This window comes from Tympanuchus pallidicinctus, unplaced genomic scaffold, assembly GCF_026119805.1.
Source record: "Tympanuchus pallidicinctus isolate F22 unplaced genomic scaffold, pur_lepc_1.0 scaffold18, whole genome shotgun sequence".
Lineage (NCBI taxonomy): Eukaryota > Metazoa > Chordata > Aves > Galliformes > Phasianidae > Tympanuchus > Tympanuchus pallidicinctus.
The window spans coordinates 13,834,262-13,855,948 of record NW_026294699.1 but is presented as its reverse complement, the minus strand read 5'-3'; the positions used below and the strand labels follow the sequence as shown (position 1 = coordinate 13,855,948).

The following is a 21,687-nucleotide window of genomic DNA, read 5'->3' as shown; positions in this document are numbered from 1 at the left end:
AATACTTGCAGAAATACTTTGTACTTGCAGTGGTTTTCATCTGACAATCTCAGTGTCATACAGATGCTTTGTTCTCACTAATTACAGCAATCTAATCTGTGACTGTAATTTGGGATCAGAGAATTGAGCTGGATTTTAAGTTAATTTGGTTTGTGGGGTTTTGATACATTTTCTGTGATTTGCAATAACAGCTCCACAAGTAGGTGTGATCTGAAGCAGTAATTGGATTTCTGTACAGGCAGCTGCCTCTCTTTGGCTCCATACAGCCAGCAGGCTTAAATACAGCTTGGAAGAACAGTGTTTTTTTGTTTTTTTTTTTAATGCACATGGCTTTACTGATTTCTCCTCTGTACTCAAACTGATGAGCTGAATATGTATAAATACCATAATTGCTGACATCTTCCTATCCTGCCAGGTTTCATTCAAACCAGGTTTTCCAGTACATTTATGTATCTGACCTGTAACCTCTCCTTTGTAGGCAATTGAAACTGCTCTGGACTGTTTGAAGAGTGCTAACACAGAACCGTATTATCGGAGGCAAGCTTGGGAAGTAATCAAGTGTTTCTTAGTAGCTATGATGAGCCTGGATGATAACAAACATGCATTATACCAACTTCTGGCACATCCCAAGTATGACAATTCTTTAAGCATAAATGCGTATGTAAAATTTATAGTGTCTAACCTTATGTAGAGACGATGTATTCTTCATACTTGTGTATGTGATGGTTTTGGAATACTTTGTCATAGAGCAGCTGAGGGTTTTTATTGAATTATTTTACAGCTTTAAAAATCTTAGTTGTTGGTACTTAATGACTTTTTGCTTTTAGACAGCTTTCACTACAAAGTGTGTGCTGGCTGAGTTGCTGAGGAGCGTAGTACTTGTATAATTTGGACTTGTTAGACTTGACGCACACGTAGCTTTGCAGTGAATAGGCTTTATTGGGGTGAAGATTTGTTACAAAATATTTCAATCTTGAAAGATTAAAATCAAATGTCATTTTAAAAAAGGGAAAATGTCAAAATATTGAAAGTGACATTCTGTAATTGAGTTGTAATGTGATTCCTGTATACCTCTTACTTGTAATATACGTGGCTTCTTCTGAACCGCTGGCTTGAAATGTTTGTGATGAAATTGAGCTGTCCATCATGTGAGACCAGTGGTTGGCAAAATTGATACCAACTGGGTGAAGCGATCTAGATCTCTCAAAATGAGGGGAAAACTGGAGGTGGAGAAGGAGTTTGATACAAAGAGCAAACTGTAAATCAGGTACTCGATGACGTTTGTGGCTGAGCTGCTGAACCGCACTTCAGGGCGATGGTGAACTGAATTTTCTCTTCCAGCTTCACCGAGAAGTCCATCCCCAGCGTCATTATTTCCCATCGGTACAAAGCTCAGGATACTCCGGCCCGTAAAACGTTTGAGCAGGCGCTGACAGGGGCGTTCATGTCAGCCGTGATCAAAGACCTGCGGCCCAGCGCTCTGCCTTTCGTAGCCAGCCTGATCCGCCATTACACCATGGTGGCCGTGGCCCAGCAGTGCGGTGAGCGCAGGGCAGGGGCTGCTGGGCTGCTGGGCTGCGGGGCTGCGGGGCGGGGAGACGTTTGGCTGTCTTGTGGTGCTCACTTTGAAGTGAGTCTGGATGTTGTGGTGGCCTTTGGGTGGTTATGCTGGTCTGGCATTGTGGCCCAATTCTGCTGAGCAGGGAAAAATAATTGAGCAGGTTTTCAAAATTGCCTCCTAATGTTTTCAGAATACTGAAGCAAACGAATTAAACAGGGTCTGGAATCGTTGATGTTTCCAGTGCATTTGTGTAACTTGGCACGTGCAGTTATTTTTGCAAGTGGTTTTTAATGTGGTTGTTTCCACTTGCAGTTTTGGGGTCCTAGCAGAGGAACCAAGTAAACCTGCCCATGAAGTACACTTCTTGTTTGGAGTTTGACTGTGTGACAGTTGGGGAAAAGACATAGTATGAGTGTATTACTTCATTGTTACATTAATGTAACCTGAATTTCTTAAGATTCTTCATTTTAATTAAATATTCTTAGGAGACCACTGCAGTGCATAGGGTAGTAAGTGGAAGAAAATATTGAAGTAGATACAATCTTTTTTCTTGTGAGCGAAGAATGCCTTATAATCCATTTATATGCAAATTGCCACAGTGCTCACTGTTTTTGCCATCCCTTAGTCATAGGAATAGTAATCTAATTGAAAGACTATTCATATTGAAATATCCATTATTTTATCTTCTTCTTCCCCTTCCCCCCATACCATTTGCAGGTCCTTTTCTGCTGCAGTGCTATCAGGTTGGAAGCCAGCCTAGCACAGCCATGTTTCACAGTGAAGAAAATGGGTCAAAAGGCATGGATCCCTTGGTGCTTATTGATGCCATAGCAATCTGCATGGCTTATGAGGAGAAGGAGCTCTGCAAAATAGGAGAGGTGGCCCTAGCAGTGATATTTGATGTTGCAAGCATTATCTTGGGTTCAAAAGAAAGGGTAATATATATTTCAATTTTTATCTATATGATCTACATTCAACCAGTTCAGTTCTGCCTCTGAGACTCCAGAGGCTACCAATGAGCTGAGAAAACAAACTGATAGAATTCTTTGTTTGCAGGCTTGTCAGCTTCCCTTGTTTTCCTACATTGTGGAACGTTTATGTGCTTGCTGTTATGAACAAGCTTGGTATGCAAAACTAGGAGGTGTGGTGTCAATTAAATTTCTTATGGAACGGCTTCCACTAATTTGGGTCCTCCAGAACCAACAGACTTTCCTGAAGGCACTTCTCTTTGTTATGATGGACCTAACTGGAGAGGTAAGAAGTGAATATATCACAGAGTTTGGGGGAAACTAGATTTTTTTCTTCAATTTGTACAAATTAACCTTTTCTAATCTTGGTTTTACGCAGCTTCAAAATACATCGATAGTGCAGTCGTTTTGAGTTAATTCTAGTCATTTTGACTTAAACCAAGTCCTGAGTTGAGGAATCATTCCTTGCCCTGTTCTGCCCACTTTGCCAAAGTTATTGAAATTACATTTGATTGCATTAGCTTATTTCTGAGTATAAATATACAGATTGCCTTCAGATCAGTGAAAGAAGATGATTCACTGTAACTTGGTCTCTGTGAGGTTTTTTTCTCCTGTGCTGAGTTTGAAGGTGTTGGTATTATCTGAAGGCATTATGTAGTTACAATTACCACAAAACTGTCTGCTTGACCTTTTCTTAGATGTGAATCATACAGTAACACCATTGCTGAAGTGTTCCAGCTCTTAGAGATGGTTTGCACAGTTGTGTTCCATCACAGCTCACAGCTTTGAAAAGGTTGCTGGGAAGTGAATAATGTTGTTTTTAAACTTAGTGTTTTTAGCCTTTTGCACAGGATTCATCAGCATCAAGTGCAAAGTTTGTTGTTGATGAGTGTGCTGATTTACAGTCTTTGTTCTGTATTTTTAAAAATGTGAAAAATTATTTATGATACCCCAGGTTTCCAATGGAGCAGTTGCTATGGCAAAGACCACACTTGAACAGCTTCTGATTAGATGTGCAACTCCTTTAAAAGATGAAGAGAAAACGGAGGAAATCATAGCAGCACAGGAGAAGTCTTTCCATCACGTAACACACGATCTCGTTCGAGAAGTGACCTCTCCAAACTCTACTGTGAGAAAACAAGCAATGCATTCATTGCAAGTACTTGCACAGGTCACTGGAAAAAGTGTCACTGTGATTATGGAGCCACATAAGGAGGTAAGCAAAAATACTTACTGAACATCCAAGCAAACCTGAAGTTGTTCAGCAGTTTGGGTTTGCAAGATGCTTTTCTGAGTACATTTTTACGTGTTAGTGGATGAAGTTGTTACTGCTTTGATAGGATATGTTTTCATTGGCTGTGTTTCATTGCTGTAAAATATACTGTGCCTGGAGTACAGTAGAGGTGAACCATGCCTGATTGCTTAGTCTGTATTGCTTGTGTCTCAGGTTGATTTTTTTCTGAAATTATGGGCTGTGTGTCCTACTGCCAATCAGACGTAGGCAAGGCCAAATGCACATTTTATTTTGAGCCTGTATTTTCTGTTATTATCTAAATCAGACATATTTGCTATGCCTTTCCCAGTCCAGAAAGAGATTATGTAAATCAAAGTTGGCTGAAATCACTTTTTGCTACATACTCCTTAAATGATAGCATTCATTCTCTTGCAATGCTAGTAAATGTTCAAAGGCCCTGAAAGCCACCATGATGTGTAAAATTATAAATGTCATTATTGCAATTTAGGGAACACACCAAGTAGCCCCTCATTAATATCTTATTTTGCTGAAGATTTTTATGTAGGAAAGTGGGAAGTTGGTGGAAAAATTCTGCATGATTTTTTTTTTGTTTTTATGCTTTTAAGAGTTTAAAATGTTCTTGTTTTTGTACTTTAATGTTTTAAATGCTTATGTTTATGAATTTCTTTTTTGTATGTTGCTCATAACATTATATGAGCTATTGCCATAGGTTTGTTCAGAAAGAGTACGTGATAATTGAATGTAGTGATTTGCTTCCCCAGCTGACAGTGAGATCAGGTATTTCAGACAAACACTTTTCTTCACTTAGTGATTTCTAAAGAGGTACAGCTGGAGCTCCAGTGGCAAATGGGTGGGAAGAAGTGATCATCCCTAACAGTGTCTTAGTGGCTGAGTTTGTGGGATTGTTTGAATAGGCTGCTAATGCAGAATTCTAAATTGCATTGTGTAGGTCCTCCAAGATATGGTCCCTCCTAAAAAGCATTTACTCAGGCATCAACCTGCAAATGCCCAGATTGGACTGATGGAGGGGAATACATTTTGCACAACCCTGCAGCCTCGATTGTTCACAATGGATCTAAATGTTGTGGAACATAAGGTTTTCTACACAGAGGTACTCTGATTTTATTTTTTCATCTTTGAATGCATATACTTAAGTAATGATGGTGTTGTCAGAACTCTAATTGCTACAGATAGAGATTACTGGTGTATATTTGTTCTTTGTTTCCTTTTGCTCTCTTACCCCTGTCCTCAGTATTCCTTGTATTCTACTGCAATGCAGGATGCAAGAATTCCTGCAGACATGTCCTTTCACAGCCTGTATTGTATAAGCAGCATGTTTGCAAATAGACCTGCTAGGTACTGGCAGACTGTAAAACCACTAGTTTGTTGCCAGACTCTGCTACAGTGGCACTGTGAACGGCTCTCTTGCCTCTGGCTAACCATTAGTTTTCATGGAAACTTACACTCTAATTTCAAGTAGAATTTTTGCCTGTTGGTGAAATTTGAGGATTGTAATTTGAATAAATGCCTCTCTTTGAGGACATATGGCTCAAAAGATAACTGATAATACGGTCTCAGTTATCCCTAATTCTGTGCTAAAATGATTGTCTGTCTTCATTTTTTCCCCTAGCTTTTGAATTTGTGCGAGGCTGAAGATGCAGCCTTAATGAAACTGCCTTGTTACAAAAGTCTTCCATCTCTTGTACCTCTTCGGATAGCTGCCTTAAGTAAGTGACAGTTCATAAACAAAGTTGGCTATAGATAAGTGCCCTTCTGAGCAGCAGGCAGTCTTCTTCCCAAGACCAGTAGAAAATTAGAGAGCTTGAAGACTGATGACAGCTCCCTCAAGGTCACAGTTTAATGGAGAATAATGGGGAGGTAACACTCTTTCTTAGTGAGTAGGATTTGCTTTGTGAAATTAAACCAATTTTTTTTAAGATTAATTATGTCATCGGGGACACTTTAAAACACTCCTAATAGATATTTCTTTTGATTACTATTTTATGATGCCTTTCACTTTTGACAAAGCATGCTGGGCTTCACGTGTCTGTAATTTAAGATGAAATAAAAAATACTTGACGAGAATAAGTGTAGAATTAGGGTTTTTTTTCCCCTCTTTTGAGGTTGAGTTTACAAAGAGAATTTTACTTTGATATTTGCAGATGCTCTAGCTGCATGCAATTACCTGCCTCAGTCAAGAGAGAAAATCATTGCTGCACTTTTCAAGGCACTTAATTCGACAAACAACGAACTGCAGGAGGCAGGAGAAGCATGCATGAGAAAGGTTAGTATATAAAAACATGTTGCTTTTGATTCTGTCTTCCTGGTTGTGTCTGTCACCTTTTCTGGGATAAATCCATGTCCTTAGGAAGTGCCACTATAATGGAAAATACTGTATCTGGCTGCTTGCAGCTGGGTTTTCTTTACCTTTTATGTTTCTCACTGTACATATGAATTTTAACAGAGAAATTTGCTCCATTAGCAGATTCAGAGCCATTTCTTAATAAAGCAGCTTCTGAGCAGCTTGTCTGTAGTTTTACATTTAATTTATAACAATGGCATTTTTTTTCAATCGTTAGCTGCAATTAAGACCTCCTGCTTGATTGTATTATGGAATGTCCTGCTGTACACCAGGAATACTGAAATGCTTCCCAAATCCATTTTTTATTGTATGTGTCACTAGTAATAATTATCTTGTAGTATCCACGTGTTCTGAAAGTACAAAGTCAGTGGAAATCACTTTAAGGTGCTTGTACAAAAGTCACTAAGCTCTCTGCTCCACCTGTTTTTTGAACCTGTACTCTCCTGCAGTTTTTGGAAGGGGCTACAATAGAAGTTGATCAAATTCATACACACATGAGACCTTTGCTTATGATGCTGGGAGACTACCGAAGCCTGACGCTGAATGTTGTGAATCGGCTGACATCAGTCACCAGGCTTTTTCCAAACTCCTTTAATGATAAATTCTGTGACCAAATGATGGTAAGCCCATTTGTGCGGTGCTTTTCTTTATTATTATTATTATTTATTTTTTTTTCCTTTTTAAATTCCTTTAGCTTGCGTTAGTGTTTTAGGAAAGACAAAGACCAACTCTCTAGTGGCTTAATGTATATAGTGTAAGGAAAAGTTTTTGTTCCACAATTAATAGGAAACATAAGTCTCTTCAAACATCTACATGGTTAGAATTTGGCTTAATTTCTGAAGAAGTATTACAGCTAGAAGTTAAGAGGTGTTCTTGTCTACTGGAGTTGAAGCTAATTATGTTAAGGTCTGTTTGGCCAAATTCCTTTGTTAAGCAGTGTACCAGCAGTACAGTATATTAAGTATTCCCTTGAGCACGTTTTGCTTCCTAGCAATCTAACTGTGTAAGAGTGTCCTTAGTACAAAGCAGTGGAAGCTATTGCCCTTCTTATCTCATTTGCAATTTTTAACGTTTTTCTGGGAAGTCTGTAATCTTTTGCAGGGATTTTTAAATATTTAAGTGCATATGTATGATTTTAAGTAATTATAAAACCATAAACCTATCATCACTGTCCATGTGGCTTTGGATTTTTCTGCCTTTTAATGTATGTACTTTTATAACCCTTCCTTTCTTGGGTAGGGAAAGAACTTTAGCCATCTCTGAAAGTCAGCATAGTTCCAGTTGCTAGTGGTAACACTTGATCGAGTATCAAGGGTCCTTTTGTAGGCATTGAATGTCATATTTGTGTGTTCTGCATAGAAATGAAATTGGTGCCAGCTTCAACTGTATAGTGCTTTGGTTTTAAATTAACAAATAAAGTTCCTGGGTGTTTTCTAATAACAATCCTTAGCATCCCCTCTTGCAAGCTTCAGTGCAGGAACATGTTCTGGTCTTGATGTGCAAGACATACCTGTCTACATTTCACATACTCTACTCACGTACAGATAAATGGCAGCTTTTGCAGGTGATATTTCAACCTTTTTGGTTTGGAATGCATTGAAAGTACTTGAAGTTGCAAACTGTGTGGTTTCAAATAAACTTTTCAGTCTGAGGGAATAAAAATATCTTGTCGTTTTTCCCTTTGTTTCCCTCAGTTTTGCTTCTGTTTCTTTTCTTGGCGTATATGCTGTCACTTGCTAAAATGGAGTGGTATTATTAAAAGAATAACACTACTTGTCTTTTTTCATAGCAACACCTGCGTAAATGGATGGAAGTTGTAGTGATTACGCACAAAGGTGGACAGAGGAGTGATGGAAATGTAAGTTAATGAGTGCTTTTATGTGGGAAGACAAAGAGGAAACAAATAGTATTCAGGAATTACAGAATTCATTCACTTGTAAATGCTGCCATAACCGATATGCAATGATATTTTCTTACAAGCCTCTGCATTTATGTATGTTGAATAGCTGTTAGAAATCCTAGTGTGGTAGAAAGAGTTTCCTTCCTGCTGTCTGCAGGTTCTTTGGGCTCTCTTCTGTACTGCTTGGTGTGGAACACCATTTCCCTTTTCCTGTAGTGGAAAATCCACAGTATGGTTATCTGAAATGTAATTCACCTTTAGATTACATAATTATAATCAAAGGAAAGCACAGTATTATTTTGAACTGACGAGTTCATTATGTAGTGGGGGATTATCTGTCGGGAAGGCAAGACTTTTGCTAAGTAACCAGCTGTTTGCAAAGGCACGGAATAGTGCTAGGAGAAATCTATCTGTCATGTTCTTCAGGTCTTACCTGGGGTTGTGGTCTGGATGTGAGGAATAGTTTAGAATGGAAGGTCTGGCTTTTTGATGCACGAACCAAGCGGTGCAGAGCAGCAGTGAGGCGCTGGAAGCCCTCATCCCTGTTCTCGTTACACAGAGTTTAGCTCTTACCTTAAGATAGCACTTTCATGACAGAGAAAACGAAATCTTTGTGTTGCAAGTGGGAAGGACAAACTTCCACAAGAGAATTTATTCCATCCATCATGGTAAATAGATATTGCGTATGCATTAACCCTTGCTGGATCTGCTAATACAGAGAGGTAAAACCAGTAGGATGTTTGATACAATGTTCATCTGTTGGACAGGTGATATTAATTTAATCTTATTTCTTTTTACCTGTAGGAAATGAAGATTTGTTCAGCAATTATAAATCTGTTTCATCTGATCCCAGCTGCCCCTCAGACACTGGTTAAACCTCTGCTGGAAGTTGTGATGAAAACAGAACGAGCAATGCTGATTGAGGTAAAAGTGGAAATCAGCATTGCTGATATTTTTGCTTTGCAATATTTTTAAATGCGATGTGTTTTCCACATAGTGAAAAGATTGGGTACTAAAAAATCGTTTAAAAATAAAGAGAAATGCTCCCCAGTCCTCTCAGGAGGTGTCACTGTTTGTTGTTTCTCATCAGAGAGTTTTGACATTATCAGAAAATCCTGATCGTGCAGGTTCTGAATGTTTTGTATCTGCATAAATGCCAAAGCAAGAGCTCCTCCCCTTTGCCCCTCTGTGAGTGCTGTTCAATTACGAGACAAATAGAAACAGTCTGCATTCTGCGTTTTCAATTTAAGCATTGTGAATTTTTCAGGCTGGCAGTCCATTCAGGGAACCACTGATTAAGTTTTTGACGCGTCATCCATCCCAGACTGTCGAGCTCTTCATGATGGAAGCCACTTTAAATGACCCGCAGTGGAGCAGGATGTTTATGGTAAGCTGTAGGACCCCTAATCTTCAAAAACTTCTGGTTGATCACATTTGTGATCTTTCTCTTATTTTTTCTCCCTCGTATAACCTTAAAATCCTGTGGCTGGTGTTATTCCAGCACGAGGTGCATATTATTTATTTTGCATTTCTTTATCCATAGCTGTTGGTTTTATACCTTTTCAGATCACATAGGATAATCACTGGAGTTTTGTGGCTTAAAAGCTCTGCAACTTCAGTGGTAGACAGAATGCCGAAGGGCGAGACAACATTTTGGTATTTTTGCTTTTAAAGGGTGAGGTTAAAATTCTTTCTTCCCCTTCTGCAGAGCTTCTTAAAACATAAAGATGCCAAACCTCTCCGCGATGTGTTGGCTGCTAACCCAAACCGCTTCATCACTCTCCTGTTACCTGCTGGCACGCAGGCCACTGTCAGGCCTGGTTCTCCAAGCACAACCACGATGCGTCTTGACCTTCAGTTTCAGGCTATCAAGGTATTAATTTGTTTTTGTTTGTCTGCATTGGATAATTGAAATCTCTTTAGCAAAAGTCCTCTTACGTAGAGACTTTCAAGTGTGTGTGCACATGTGTGTGCTATGCCTGATGGAAAGATACTTGTGACAATGTAAGGTGTTCGTAGTCACAATGAGGAAAGAAGAGATTTAAATGAATTATTGTTGTCTTTAATTAAATATGATACAGGAGAGAAACACGGCAAGGTAAACTGTCTTTAAAAAAAATTCAGAATTGATCTAAATTATGTTTTGTTTGAATTTGGATTGTTTTAGAACCCTTAATCTACCTGAAAGAATTGCTTTTATTCACTGCTTCCACTGGCAGGTCTGTTGAATACTGATTGTGCATTTGTCTTGTTTTGCTTTTGACAGATCATAAGTATTATTGTTAAGAATGATGAATGTTGGTTAGCAAATCAGCATTCCTTGGTGAGTCAGCTGAAACGTGTGTGGGTGAGTGAAGCTTTTCAGGAAAGACACCGTAAGGAGAATATGGCTGCAACAAATTGGAAAGAACCTAAACTACTAGCATATTGCTTGTTGAATTACTGCAAGTACGTAACAGCATTTATTTCCTATCATTTCTGTACAAACAGGGATACTAAAAATGCTTAGCAGTTAATGAAGAGAATGTCTAGCATATTTCGTAATGCTGCTCTTAGCTCTAAACACATACCTCCAGCAGTGCCTGTTCTTGGTTCTCTGCTTGTTTAAAAACAGTGTTTGTTTTTTCATCAAGTCACTAACGTAGTGGTTTAGAAGGAATTTCTCTTGACAGCTTTTTATTTTCTGTGTTTTTACAGAAGAAATTATGGTGACATAGAGCTGCTCTTCCAGTTGCTTCGAGCTTTTACAGGCCGTTTTCTCTGCAATATGACTTTCTTAAAGGAATACATGGAAGAAGAGATTCCTAAAAACTACAGTATTCCCCAAAAACGGGCTTTGTTCTTCCGCTTTGTAGACTTCAATGACCCAAACTTTGGAGATGAGCTCAAAGCCAAGGTAGCTAAAGCAATTAATTCAAAGTAGTCTGGTATTTAGGTTTAATTTTCTTCTTGAGATCTAGGGCAACAAAATTCACTTGCTTAAATGTCAATGAGTTTGATAATTGGCAGAGCCACTTAGGTGAAAATATCATACCTGAAGAAGGTGATAATAAACAGGGGCAGCAATTTATCTTGCTTTCAGTGCTGACTGATTTAGTTTGCACTTTCTAAGAATCTTTGCCCTTGGAAGAAGGAAAGGAGAGGAAAAAATAGCATATGCATCTGCTTATTAAGCTGTTACTTAGAACCTCCTTCTGTAGCAATGTCTCTGACATGCACGTTTGCATAGGACCTTAATTTATGTTGACTGCCACTAAAAGGGTGCAGTGCTTGAGGGTAACGGTTCTGTTTGTTCTGTAGGTGCTGCAGCATATCCTGAATCCTGCTTTCTTGTACAGTTTTGAAAAGGGAGAAGGTGAGCAGCTGTTGGGACCCCCAAACCCAGAAGGAGACAATCCAGAAAGCATCACTAGTGTTTTTATTACAAAGGTATTGATCACTGTTTCTGTCGGTGTTTGAGGGTTAAAGCTTTGTTTCTCTCATTTGGCATTTCAGTCTGTTTGACTCTCGTGCTACTTATAAGTAAGCATTATGATCAGTTACATCCCATCAGAGCTTTGAGCTGCTATGAGGTCTATCAATCACCTGTAGGATTAGACTAAAATTTTCAGTTTTTTTGTGGTATCTTTAGGATTTGAATGTCTTCATTTAGAAATGAGCTTCGTATGGCTGTGATTCCACTCTTTTAGCAAGCAAAGTTTTGTGTGATTGACTGTCAGGGTCTTTGTAATTCCCTTTGGTTTTGTTGAACTGATGATCATTTGCCTATGAAGTTCTCACCTCAGAGGGCTGTTTTGTATGTCTTGAATTGGAAAAAAAAAATTATAATTATTAGCTTTCTTAAAAACAACAAGGAAACACTCAAAAATCAAAATATAGAATGTTTCTTTTGTAGGTATTAAAGCATTCCCCCCTCCCTTCTTTTTCTTTCGACGTTCCTGCAACCAGGTACTCGATCCAGAAAAGCAGGCGGATATGCTGGATTCTCTCAGGATTTATCTCCTGCAGTTTGCCACACTTCTGGTTGAGCATGCTCCTCATCACATCCATGACAACAACAAAAACCGGAACAGCAAACTGCGGCGCCTGATGACGTTTGCTTGGCCGTGCCTCCTGTCCAAAGCCTGCGTGGACCCAGCATGCAAATACAGTGGACATTTGCTTTTGGCACACATCATTGCAAAATTTGCCATACATAAGAAGATAGTTCTGCAGGTATTCACTCAGTGTTTGTCTTCATACCTTTAGGAGATGTTGATAAGTTCTGTAGTGTGCTTTCTGTTAGCGCAGCAGGAGTTGCACAGTCCTTTTGGATACTCAGTATACATGTAACAATTAAATTCGTCCTCATAAATCAAGTACAGAAGCACAAAGCCAAGTATTGGAACAAATTTATTTGGAGATGGCAGAGTAGAGATAGAAGACAAGTGAAAAAGAGAGGTTAAAGGAGACAGTGAAAAAACCTGGTTGAAGTGTCACAGTCAGTAATGTTTCTTCACGTGAAAGATGAAGACAGAAATGTCAGCTGAGAGTATGGGGGTGAAGGGGAAACTTCAAGTCAGAAAGTGGGGAGAGAGAGAAGGATAAGCGGTATGTAAAGGATACACAAGTGTATGCTTAAGTAAAAGTAGTGTTGTTTCAAAGTTACATTTTATACTCTTCCTTTTATAAGCGTTTTTTGTAAATACATGTAATATTAATGTTAACCAGAAACCTTGTTTGTTAGGTTTTTCACAGTCTTCTAAAAGCTCATGCCATGGAGGCCCGTGCTATTGTCAGGCAAGCAATGGCTATTCTGACTCCAGCTGTGCCTGCTCGAATGGAGGATGGCCATCAGATGCTGACTCACTGGACAAGAAAAATCATTGTGGAAGAGGGTCACACAGTTCCCCAGCTAGTACATATTTTACACTTAATAGTGCAACATTTCAAGGTACTTCTACCAATTATTCTCATAGTACTGTCATAGATACTAAAGTGGTACACTGCAGTTGGATTGGGAAATGTTATAATCCAAATTACGTAGCTTAATTTCAAGAAGCATCTGCTGTCTGCATTGGTATTCAATTAAAACGGAGAATTATTGATGGTATGTAGCAAATTCTGATATGTTTTCACTTTGGTTATGTTCTTTGTGCTTCCCCTCTTGTCTAAAATGTTTTTTGTATCTGGTATTTGTAAAAGCTTTCTTGGCATGGCTCTTTGAGCTGCCAAACAATCTCCCCACGGAGTGCATGTGTTTGAAATGTCATTTTAATTTAAGCCAAAGCTGTACCTGTTTCTAGCCAAAATAAACTTCAAAATAAATAAATTAGTTTGCATATGGAGCACAGTTGTGTGATTAAGGAGCTGATTAAGGTACTTGTGGAGAAGTTTGAAGGTGAGCAGTGGAGCTTGCAGTGGATTGCTGCAGTAAGGATGGCTGACTTTTGTTTTTTTTTGTCTAAGTTGCTGGATGAGGCAACTCATGTGTATGCTATTTCTTGAAAATTGGACTGCATAGCTTAGTTTAGAAAGATCCTAATTTACTTGTTAAATTACAGGATGTAAGACTGCTCCTTATGTAGTGGAAGAATGGGATTTATTGTTATTCTGATTGCCAAAATAGAATCCTGAGTGCTCTGGTATCGTTTCCGTAAGCCTGCGTTGTTTGTTTTCTCTGCTAATTACAACTGTGACTTTGAATTTGCCATTCTGTTAGATTTCCTTTTGTTTAGAGTGATTGAAGTTAGAACTCAAAATGTGACTTATATGTCATGCTTTAGGAATTGATGGCTCACATATCTGCCTGTGTTCAGTGTGAGCTTTGGCTCTCGTTAGGGATTGGCAAAAGAATCAAATCGCTTGTCCTAGAGAAAGAGCAGCAAACAAGTGTCTTCAGAAGAACAACATCATAACTACTGAGTTCAGTAGTCATGACTGAAAATTATAGCCAAAATTGTGTTTTCAGGGCACCAGTTGCTTTTCCTAAGTACAGTATTCAGATATGGTACAGATTTAGGAAACTTTGGGATTAAAGCTGCTTTACCATTCTGCTTAGCTTTATTTCAGCACTATAGTCTCTGTGTAGGATCTGATTAGTTAATGGCTAACATGATTGTAAAACTGTCTTTTCAGGTTTATTATCCAGTCAGACATCACTTGGTTCAGCATATGGTTAGTGCCATGCAGAGGCTGGGCTTCACTCCCAGTGTTACAATAGAGCAAAGAAAATTAGCAGTGGATCTTGCTGAAGTAGTTATTAAGTGGGAATTGCAAAGAATTAAAGACCAGCAGGTAGGAATTCTAAATATACTGGTAAAAGTTGGACTATTATACCATTAAATACTCTTTATTAACATGCACTTTGCTGACATTTCAGCCAGATTCAGATATGGATCCAAGTGCAAGTGGAGAAGGAGCAAGTTCTACCTCATCAGCTGTTAAAAGAGGACTGTCTGTTGATTCTGGCCAGGAAGTGAAACGATTCAGGACAGCCACTGGGGCAATCAGTGCTGTAAGGAAAATTTGGGTTTTGTCCAGAGACTCTGAGGTTGTAACTTGCACTGCCTAATCCGTTTAGTTTTTCCATGTAACTTGGACCTCGCTAAATGAATGGCTGCACTTTTAGGAAAGCTTTTGAATCTATTCTGCTTGTTGTTAGATTCCTCGTGTTATTGATTATGGGTTTTGTGCTTTGTACACATGCAGGTGTTTGGACGCAGCCAGTCCTTGCCAGGAGCTGATGCACTTCTTTCCAAGCCGATTGATAAGCAGCATACGGATACAGTCGTGAACTTCCTGATTAGAATTGCCTGCCAGGTAAAACAGATTTATTCTGATATGCCAATACTGATGTAGTGTGAGTAACTAAAACAAAAAAATCTTTTTTCCTAAGAGTACGTGTGTGCTTGGATTATTCTAGAATTTGTGTGCTTGCATTCTTTTGCTGTCAGGCTTGAGATTTTAAAATTGTACGAAAAATGAAATGTTACCATTTTAATGAGGAAAGAAATTTAATTTGATAACCAGCGCTTGCGTATTTTTCATTTCACAAATGATTTATGGTATTCATGTGAGAGGTATGCTTCAGCTTCTGATGTGCTGTTGTGTGCTTACAGCTTCGTGCACTTTGACAGTCAGACTTGGAATGTGAACGATTGCGAGCCAGATTTTGAAATTGAAAGTGTCTCCATCTTGCTGCTTAGCTGCTCACTTCTAGCATTTTGTTTGTTCTTTTCTGTTTTCAAACAAGTGCTATATTGAAAGTGACATGCTTGAAGTAAACCTGTGTAACAGAAATTGGCTGGAGCCAGGGAAAGGCTTCAAAAAAATTCCCATAAATTTGTTTGTGTGCTTGCTCGTTTCTACAAAGTATGCTAGCTCTGCTCACTAGATTCAGTGGAAAGAAAATTTTACCCAAGAGTTGAAGAATATTTAAAGAGTGTAATAGGGAAATAAGGAAAGACTATGTCAGTTATGCATCTAAGGATAACTATTGTAATGGCATTTTCAAGATCAAACATACGAAACTTCTTTTCATGTAGCATATCAAGCCTCTTAAATTTTGTCAATTCTCCTGGACTGGGGCAAGCTGGCTGAGTGTGGCTCAAAGCTTGAGAATCGTATGGCTTCTGCAGCACGTTCAGCAGTAGCCTGGAATTTTATGCATTGCAGTTCATTGCAGAGAAAACACATGCTTTGAAGTTACAAAGAGGAACTTAGTAAAGAGCTATGTATTTTTTTGGATACTTTCCAAACAGTCAAGATTAACTAATTTTGGAAATGTTCGGAATTGCAGGAATAATCTATCAGATTAAACTACCAGGTTGAATTTTTAAAAATATCTTTTAGTTGGATGATGTCAGGTAGTTAGCTAGCAATTTGCACTTAAGTTCTGATAAGTTCTGATGTTCGTTATTAGCTGTTATCTTTCTTTGCCATAGAATGCTGTGTGACTACAGTGACAAAAGTGCTTAAGCTCAGCCACTTCGGAAGGAAGGAATTAAATGCTTGCTTGGAATGCATAATAAATGAATTAATTGGATGCAAGACATTTTGTTAACTCTGATTAATTACTAGGTAAATGACAACTCAAACACTGCTGGCTCTCCTGGGGAATTGCTCTCTCGCCGCTGTGTCAACCTTCTGAAAACTGCTTTACGACCAGATATGTGGCCAAAGTCAGAACTGAAACTGCAGTGGTTTGATAAGCTGTTAATGACTGTGGTAGGTACCAGTCCAGTTCTGTAGTGCTTTAGGATTCTCCAGCATGTATTGACTGGATGCTTGCACAACCAGATATTTAAAATCTCTCTCATGTTGAAGTATTTTTTAATTATTACGTAGCTAATTTCTTGTGGATTTCAACTTTAAATTGTAAATTGATCTTTATAGCAAAGTGTAGTTGTGAATTTGAAATGAACCTTGATGGATTTAATGACTAGTTTCATTCAGTATCGTTTCTTGGAAAACTTGGAACTGAATTGCAGTACACATATTTACAAATAATTTGTGGCTTTGTATTATGGAGTGGAATGGGATGAAGTCAGTGACTGAGAGTAGACATTTGAGCGCAAGCATTTGATGTTTTGGGCTTGAATGTCTGTAGTCATTCTATTGCTTTGCATCTCTTAAATAATTTTCAGTGCTTTTTGTCTTTTCCTACCCACTCACTGCCTCTTCATGTGTGTTCTCTTTAGGAACAACCCAATCAAGCCAACTTTGCCAACATTTGCACTGGCTTAGAGGTCTTAAGTTTCCTGCTCACCGTACTGCAGCCCCCTGCTATCCTTAGTAGCTTCAAACCCCTGCAACGAGGCGTGGCAGCTTGTATGACGTGTGGGAACACCAAGGTTTTGAGAGCAGTGCACAGTTTGCTTTCTCGCTTAATGGGTATTTTCCCTACAGAGCCAAGTATGTGGTATTTCTTCCTCCTTGTGTCCTTTATTACTGTGTAACTCAAATGATTCAGAGTGGGGTGAAGGCACTGTCTGCAACGTGCCAAAAATCTGTTCTATGGTCTCCGTATTTAATGGTCAGTTTTAGTTTGCACTTTCAACCTCTGTTTATAAAGAAGCTGAAAATATAATCACGTGGAATACATCATTATCCATTGACATAAAAAACTTAACCTGTGGCTGTCACAGCTTTGGGTTCAAGAACTGCATTCTATGATTTCAGTGCATTTTTGCAGTTACAGTTTTTCAGCTTCAGAAGTACAGTGAGAAAACAGCTTTTTGTTTTGTTTTGTTTTGCTGTAACAATGAAGAGAGTGAGCATGTTGCCTACTGTCTTTCTTTTATATTCTGTGTCTTAATACAAACTAACTCCAGTCAACTTAGAAAAACTTCAGTGCTTTAGATTCTCTTCCAAATGAATTATTTGGAAGTAGTGGAACACTTACAGAAGACACACTGGCTGTACAATCAGGAGGTCGTATCAGTGCAGGGTCTGTTTGTGCTATTTGGTTTATTAGCAAGGTAAAGCTCCTGTGGTGGTGCAGGTGACTGTTCTTACTGTTAACTGTTCCTTGCTTGTTCTGTGGCTGATTATTAAAAATAAATGCAAACTCTGTCAACTTTGCAGGTACCTCAAGTGTAGCTTCAAAGTATGAAGAACTGGAGTGCCTTTATGCTGCAGTTGGAAAGGTTATTTATGAAGGACTTACTAATTATGAAAAGGCCACTAATGCTAACCCTTCTCAGCTCTTTGGTAAGTTTCCCACATCTCTAGTAGAAATATGTGAGTTGGCCCATTAATTACTATGATCTTTGTCTCTAGCTTGTCTTTTCCATATGGAAATTAAATCTGCTAATGAAGAGGAAGCTGTGGGAAGCAATTGGAGCTAGCTCATGAGATGAGCTTGGGATGTGCCAGCTATGAAGGAAGGGACTGGGGGTTCATTGCAGTCTGTCCTCTCCTGGTAGTTTGCTTGGGAGCAGTTAGTGGAAGTGGAAACCTGCTGCTGTGCTAGATGGAAGCCATCCGTACTCAAAGTACATAGGAATGAAGCAAAGCATTGAGATTAACCAAAAGATAAAGTAGAAATAACTGAAAGCTTCTTACATAGAAAAAGAAAACCACAACCAAGGCACTACTGAGATACAATAGAATATTTCAAGGATTATGTGTGAACGTGTTTATGTGTTACCACATTATACTTTCTTTTTCATTGTATTTGAGATATTATTTATCAGCAGATTTGAAAAGTGTAGAAAGTCTTATTTGTTTCTAGATCACAAATTTTCACGACATGAGAAATTCTGAAAATACTTTAGTTAAGCAAGCAATGGAATGTTTGGTGTATCTCACTCTGCAGTGGTCTTCTTTTCTTGTTATTCGTAGTTATTTGACTGCTAGAAAGCTCAGTGATACCTGACAGTGACATATTGGAATCATTCAGTCTGGCCCAGAACTGGTTGTGTTGGTAATAAAGATCTGAAATTGCACAGCTGTGGAAAAGTTGCTGATTTAAATGGCAAATGTCCTTCACTGTTCTACTCTGTGGTCTGTGCAGATTGTTGTAATTTGGTTGGGAACGGCTATTTGTCAGGTGTCAGGATGTGCTTCAGGACAAACTCACCCACAAAGATGCTTTTTATCCTTTGTCCAGAGCTTGTTTAAAAGAAACACTACAGTCCAACCTTCAAGTGGTGCAAATCTTTTTAATTCTGTATTTAAGAAGCTTTGTGTGCTACACTTCATGCATTCCCAAAGCGTGCCAAAACTGGCTGTTCTGTAGTGTTCATTTCTTCAGTCTAGAATTTGTAGGTTGGATGTCCCACTCCTTTCCACGACAGCACAGCGAGAACACTTCCCATGTCCTCTATCAGAAAGAGCAGTCTGCACTGAAAGCCTCTCACTCATATTATGCTCAATTAAAGTTTTGCTTCCATTACTTTTGTTCTCATCAATAGGTACTTTAATGATTCTGAAATCTGCCTGCAGTAACAATCCCAGCTATATTGACAGATTGATTTCGGTTTTCATGCGATCTCTGCAGAAGATGGTCAGGGAACACTTAAACCCACAGGCTACAGCAGGAGCAGCAGAAACAAACACAGGTATTCCATTACATAGTTCAACGATGTTAGAGATTAGGAACATTGTAAAGTATTAAAATCTCTTCATCCTAAGGGGATTCAAATGACTTGGCAGAGTTTTCTGTCCATCTTTAAAATGACAAGAGAATTAGTGATAAATATTGCTGAAGTACTGAAGGATAAAAATGCACTTTGAGTTCCTGTGCCACCTTAAGACATGAGCTGCAGTGAGTGGTTTGTGAATACTTGAGCTGTGGCATATGTATAAAAATAGTGAAATTTTTCCAGAGTTGATGGTACTCAAGGGAGGGAGGCTGACGAGCAACAGAGGCACTGATTGTGAAATAAATTTGCTGAAGCTGATGTCTTTGTTTCTATCCTGAAATAGCATCTTTTTCAGTCTATACAGTTCTATCATCAAATGAATTATGTCATGAGCCATTGAAAAACTTAGATGTTCCTATGGAAGGAACTACTAGAGAATGCTGTTATTTATGAATGAATAAGCTACTGAAGAAAATAATTCTGAAGAAATGCAGCCATTACATTTCCAGACTATATCTAGTCAAGTAGATTTTAAACATTGCAAATTTTTCTGACAATGGGAAACAACGAGAAAATTATTAAAGTTGACTGATAAGAAAGGCAGGAAATTAACAGAGCCAGATAGGTATGCTGCATCATTGAGCATTTCTTTCACAAGTTTAATTGCAGTGTTTAGGTATTGGAGTTCTGTAACAACTTTCAGCAAAGCTTTATGGACATGAAGCCTCACAGACCTGCCCTTTGGGTTCTAAGTGGGTGATTTCTGTTTATTTATTTACTAATGAACAACTCTGTGTTCCTGGTTGCTTAAGATTGGAAAGTGATAGCTGAAAATATTATTTCTATTTCCAGAGATCTGTGTCCAGGCAGTAGGTTTTATTTCTTGCCACTTTTGAAATTACAGTGGCTTATCTTGGAGATGTTTTTACTAGGCATTTCAGGCATGTATGTGCGATTGTAATGGTTTTTTGCATTCACAGCAGGTACAAGTGAACTGGTAATGCTGAGCCTGGATCTTGTAAAAACTCGCCTGGCTGTGATGAGCATGGAAATGAGGAAAAATTTTATACAAGCTATTCTAACATCTCTAATTGAAAAGTCTACTGATGCAAAAATTCTTCGTGCAGTGGTAAAAATTGTTGAAGAGTGGGTGAAGAACAATTCCCCAATGGCAGCTAATCAGGTAAATTGGGAAGGAGAAAATCATGGCCGTGCTCAAATACTGAATACGTGCATGTTATTATTCATCAAGTGTTGGCAGGGAGGATTGCAAGGACCTGTTACATAAGCTAATGTACCCTCTGTGAGGTTTTGAATATTTTGTATCCCATGTGAAAATAACAGGAGTTAAAGAAGTTAAAGATGTTTAGTCTGTCACAGACTTCTGTTAGGCGTTCTGCCTGGAATGTGGTTTAAATAAAGGCTTAAAATGTTTCACATCGACTTGGATAGAGAATCCTTCAGGAGGAGGGTGCCTCTAATGCTGGTTTAAGTCATGTTATTCTTGTAACATTTTGCAACCTCCTCAACCTGCTGTGTTGTGTATCAGTTAGAATTGAGCACTTGACAGTCCAGTGCTTTATAAAGGGACCTACATTTTTAAAGATATACATTAAATTTTTGTGACCATCTGAACACTTGAACCTACATCTGCCTGCTGTAGGGAATCTGCTTCAGCAGGGGGTTGGACTTGGTGATCTCCTGAGGTCCCTTCCAACCTCTTCAATTCTATGATTCTGTGACTTAGCTATAATTCTGAAATTCTCTAGCTTACGTTGCAAGGATAAATGAGTGCCTTTTCTTTTTAAGAATGGTGACCTTCTAGCAAGCTACCTTTCAGGACTTCGGAGTGAAAGAGTGATTAAAAATGGTAGCTGAGATGTACTTAGAATATGCCAGTTCCGTGCATGTTTTAAGGTGAACTGACAAAATTCATCATGGCTTCTTTTAACAGACACCTACTCTCCGGGAGAAGTCCATTTTACTGGTGAAAATGATGACTTACATTGAAAAGCGTTTTCCAGAAGACCTTGAATTGAATGCTCAGTTCTTAGACCTTGTTAACTATGTCTATAGGTAATTATAGCAATTAATCATTTATTTCAGCTTATTGGTTCATAATTTGTACTGTAGATGACCTTTATAACATACCATCAATTTCTTTAGGTTTGAATTAAACGATTTTTTCTATGATTCAGAATCAGTTCATGTTTTTGGAACCACAAGACATATTTACTGCAGGAAGTTTTGAAATAGATGATACTTAGAAAGGGTTTTGTGTTCAGATCTGCCAAAATACCCCCTCTACCAAGGTGTTAGGGTGTACATGTAGCTGCTTGTACATTTAATACTGTGGTGAAAGCTAAATTCTGTCTCTGCTTTTATATCAATAGAGTATTAAAATTGTTCTTCTTGGAAATGTACTGTAAAATGCACTCTCAGGAGATTTTCTTAGCAAGCTAAGCAATTGGGTTCTGTAATGTGATAAAAGAATTAGAACAGTAGCGTTCAAGAAGTGCCAGCTGTGTTATTTTGTGCTAATGGTTCATGTTGTTTCAGCTGTTTGCTGCCA

General features: G+C 38.5%; 1 protein-coding gene across 5 annotated transcripts in view; it reads left to right on the top strand.

The window, feature by feature from the left end:
* TRRAP (transformation/transcription domain associated protein) overlaps positions 1–21,687 on the top strand; it is a 73,246-nt gene that overhangs the window by 17,205 nt on the left and 34,354 nt on the right. For 3 of the 5 annotated variants that reach the window (XM_052680147.1, XM_052680144.1, XM_052680145.1), the window contains exons 22-48: positions 479–657; positions 1,342–1,541; positions 2,279–2,496; positions 2,618–2,815; positions 3,485–3,745; positions 4,734–4,895; positions 5,415–5,511; positions 5,947–6,068; positions 6,596–6,766; positions 7,936–8,004; positions 8,851–8,970; positions 9,314–9,433; positions 9,755–9,919; positions 10,313–10,494; positions 10,744–10,942; positions 11,347–11,475; positions 11,995–12,261; positions 12,773–12,979; positions 14,164–14,322; positions 14,408–14,542; positions 14,737–14,847; positions 16,108–16,254; positions 16,728–16,941; positions 17,614–17,739; positions 18,945–19,091; positions 20,096–20,298; positions 21,070–21,191. In XM_052680147.1, the coding sequence (XP_052536107.1) occupies positions 479–657; positions 1,342–1,541; positions 2,279–2,496; positions 2,618–2,815; positions 3,485–3,745; positions 4,734–4,895; positions 5,415–5,511; positions 5,947–6,068; positions 6,596–6,766; positions 7,936–8,004; positions 8,851–8,970; positions 9,314–9,433; positions 9,755–9,919; positions 10,313–10,494; positions 10,744–10,942; positions 11,347–11,475; positions 11,995–12,261; positions 12,773–12,979; positions 14,164–14,322; positions 14,408–14,542; positions 14,737–14,847; positions 16,108–16,254; positions 16,728–16,941; positions 17,614–17,739; positions 18,945–19,091; positions 20,096–20,298; positions 21,070–21,191 (4,430 nt within the window). The remainder of the gene's footprint in view (positions 1–478; positions 658–1,341; positions 1,542–2,278; positions 2,497–2,617; positions 2,816–3,484; positions 3,746–4,733; positions 4,896–5,414; positions 5,512–5,946; positions 6,069–6,595; positions 6,767–7,935; positions 8,005–8,850; positions 8,971–9,313; positions 9,434–9,754; positions 9,920–10,312; positions 10,495–10,743; positions 10,943–11,346; positions 11,476–11,994; positions 12,262–12,772; positions 12,980–14,163; positions 14,323–14,407; positions 14,543–14,736; positions 14,848–16,107; positions 16,255–16,727; positions 16,942–17,613; positions 17,740–18,944; positions 19,092–20,095; positions 20,299–21,069; positions 21,192–21,687) is intronic. The other 2 variants (XM_052680148.1, XM_052680146.1) reach the window with 1 other exon arrangement.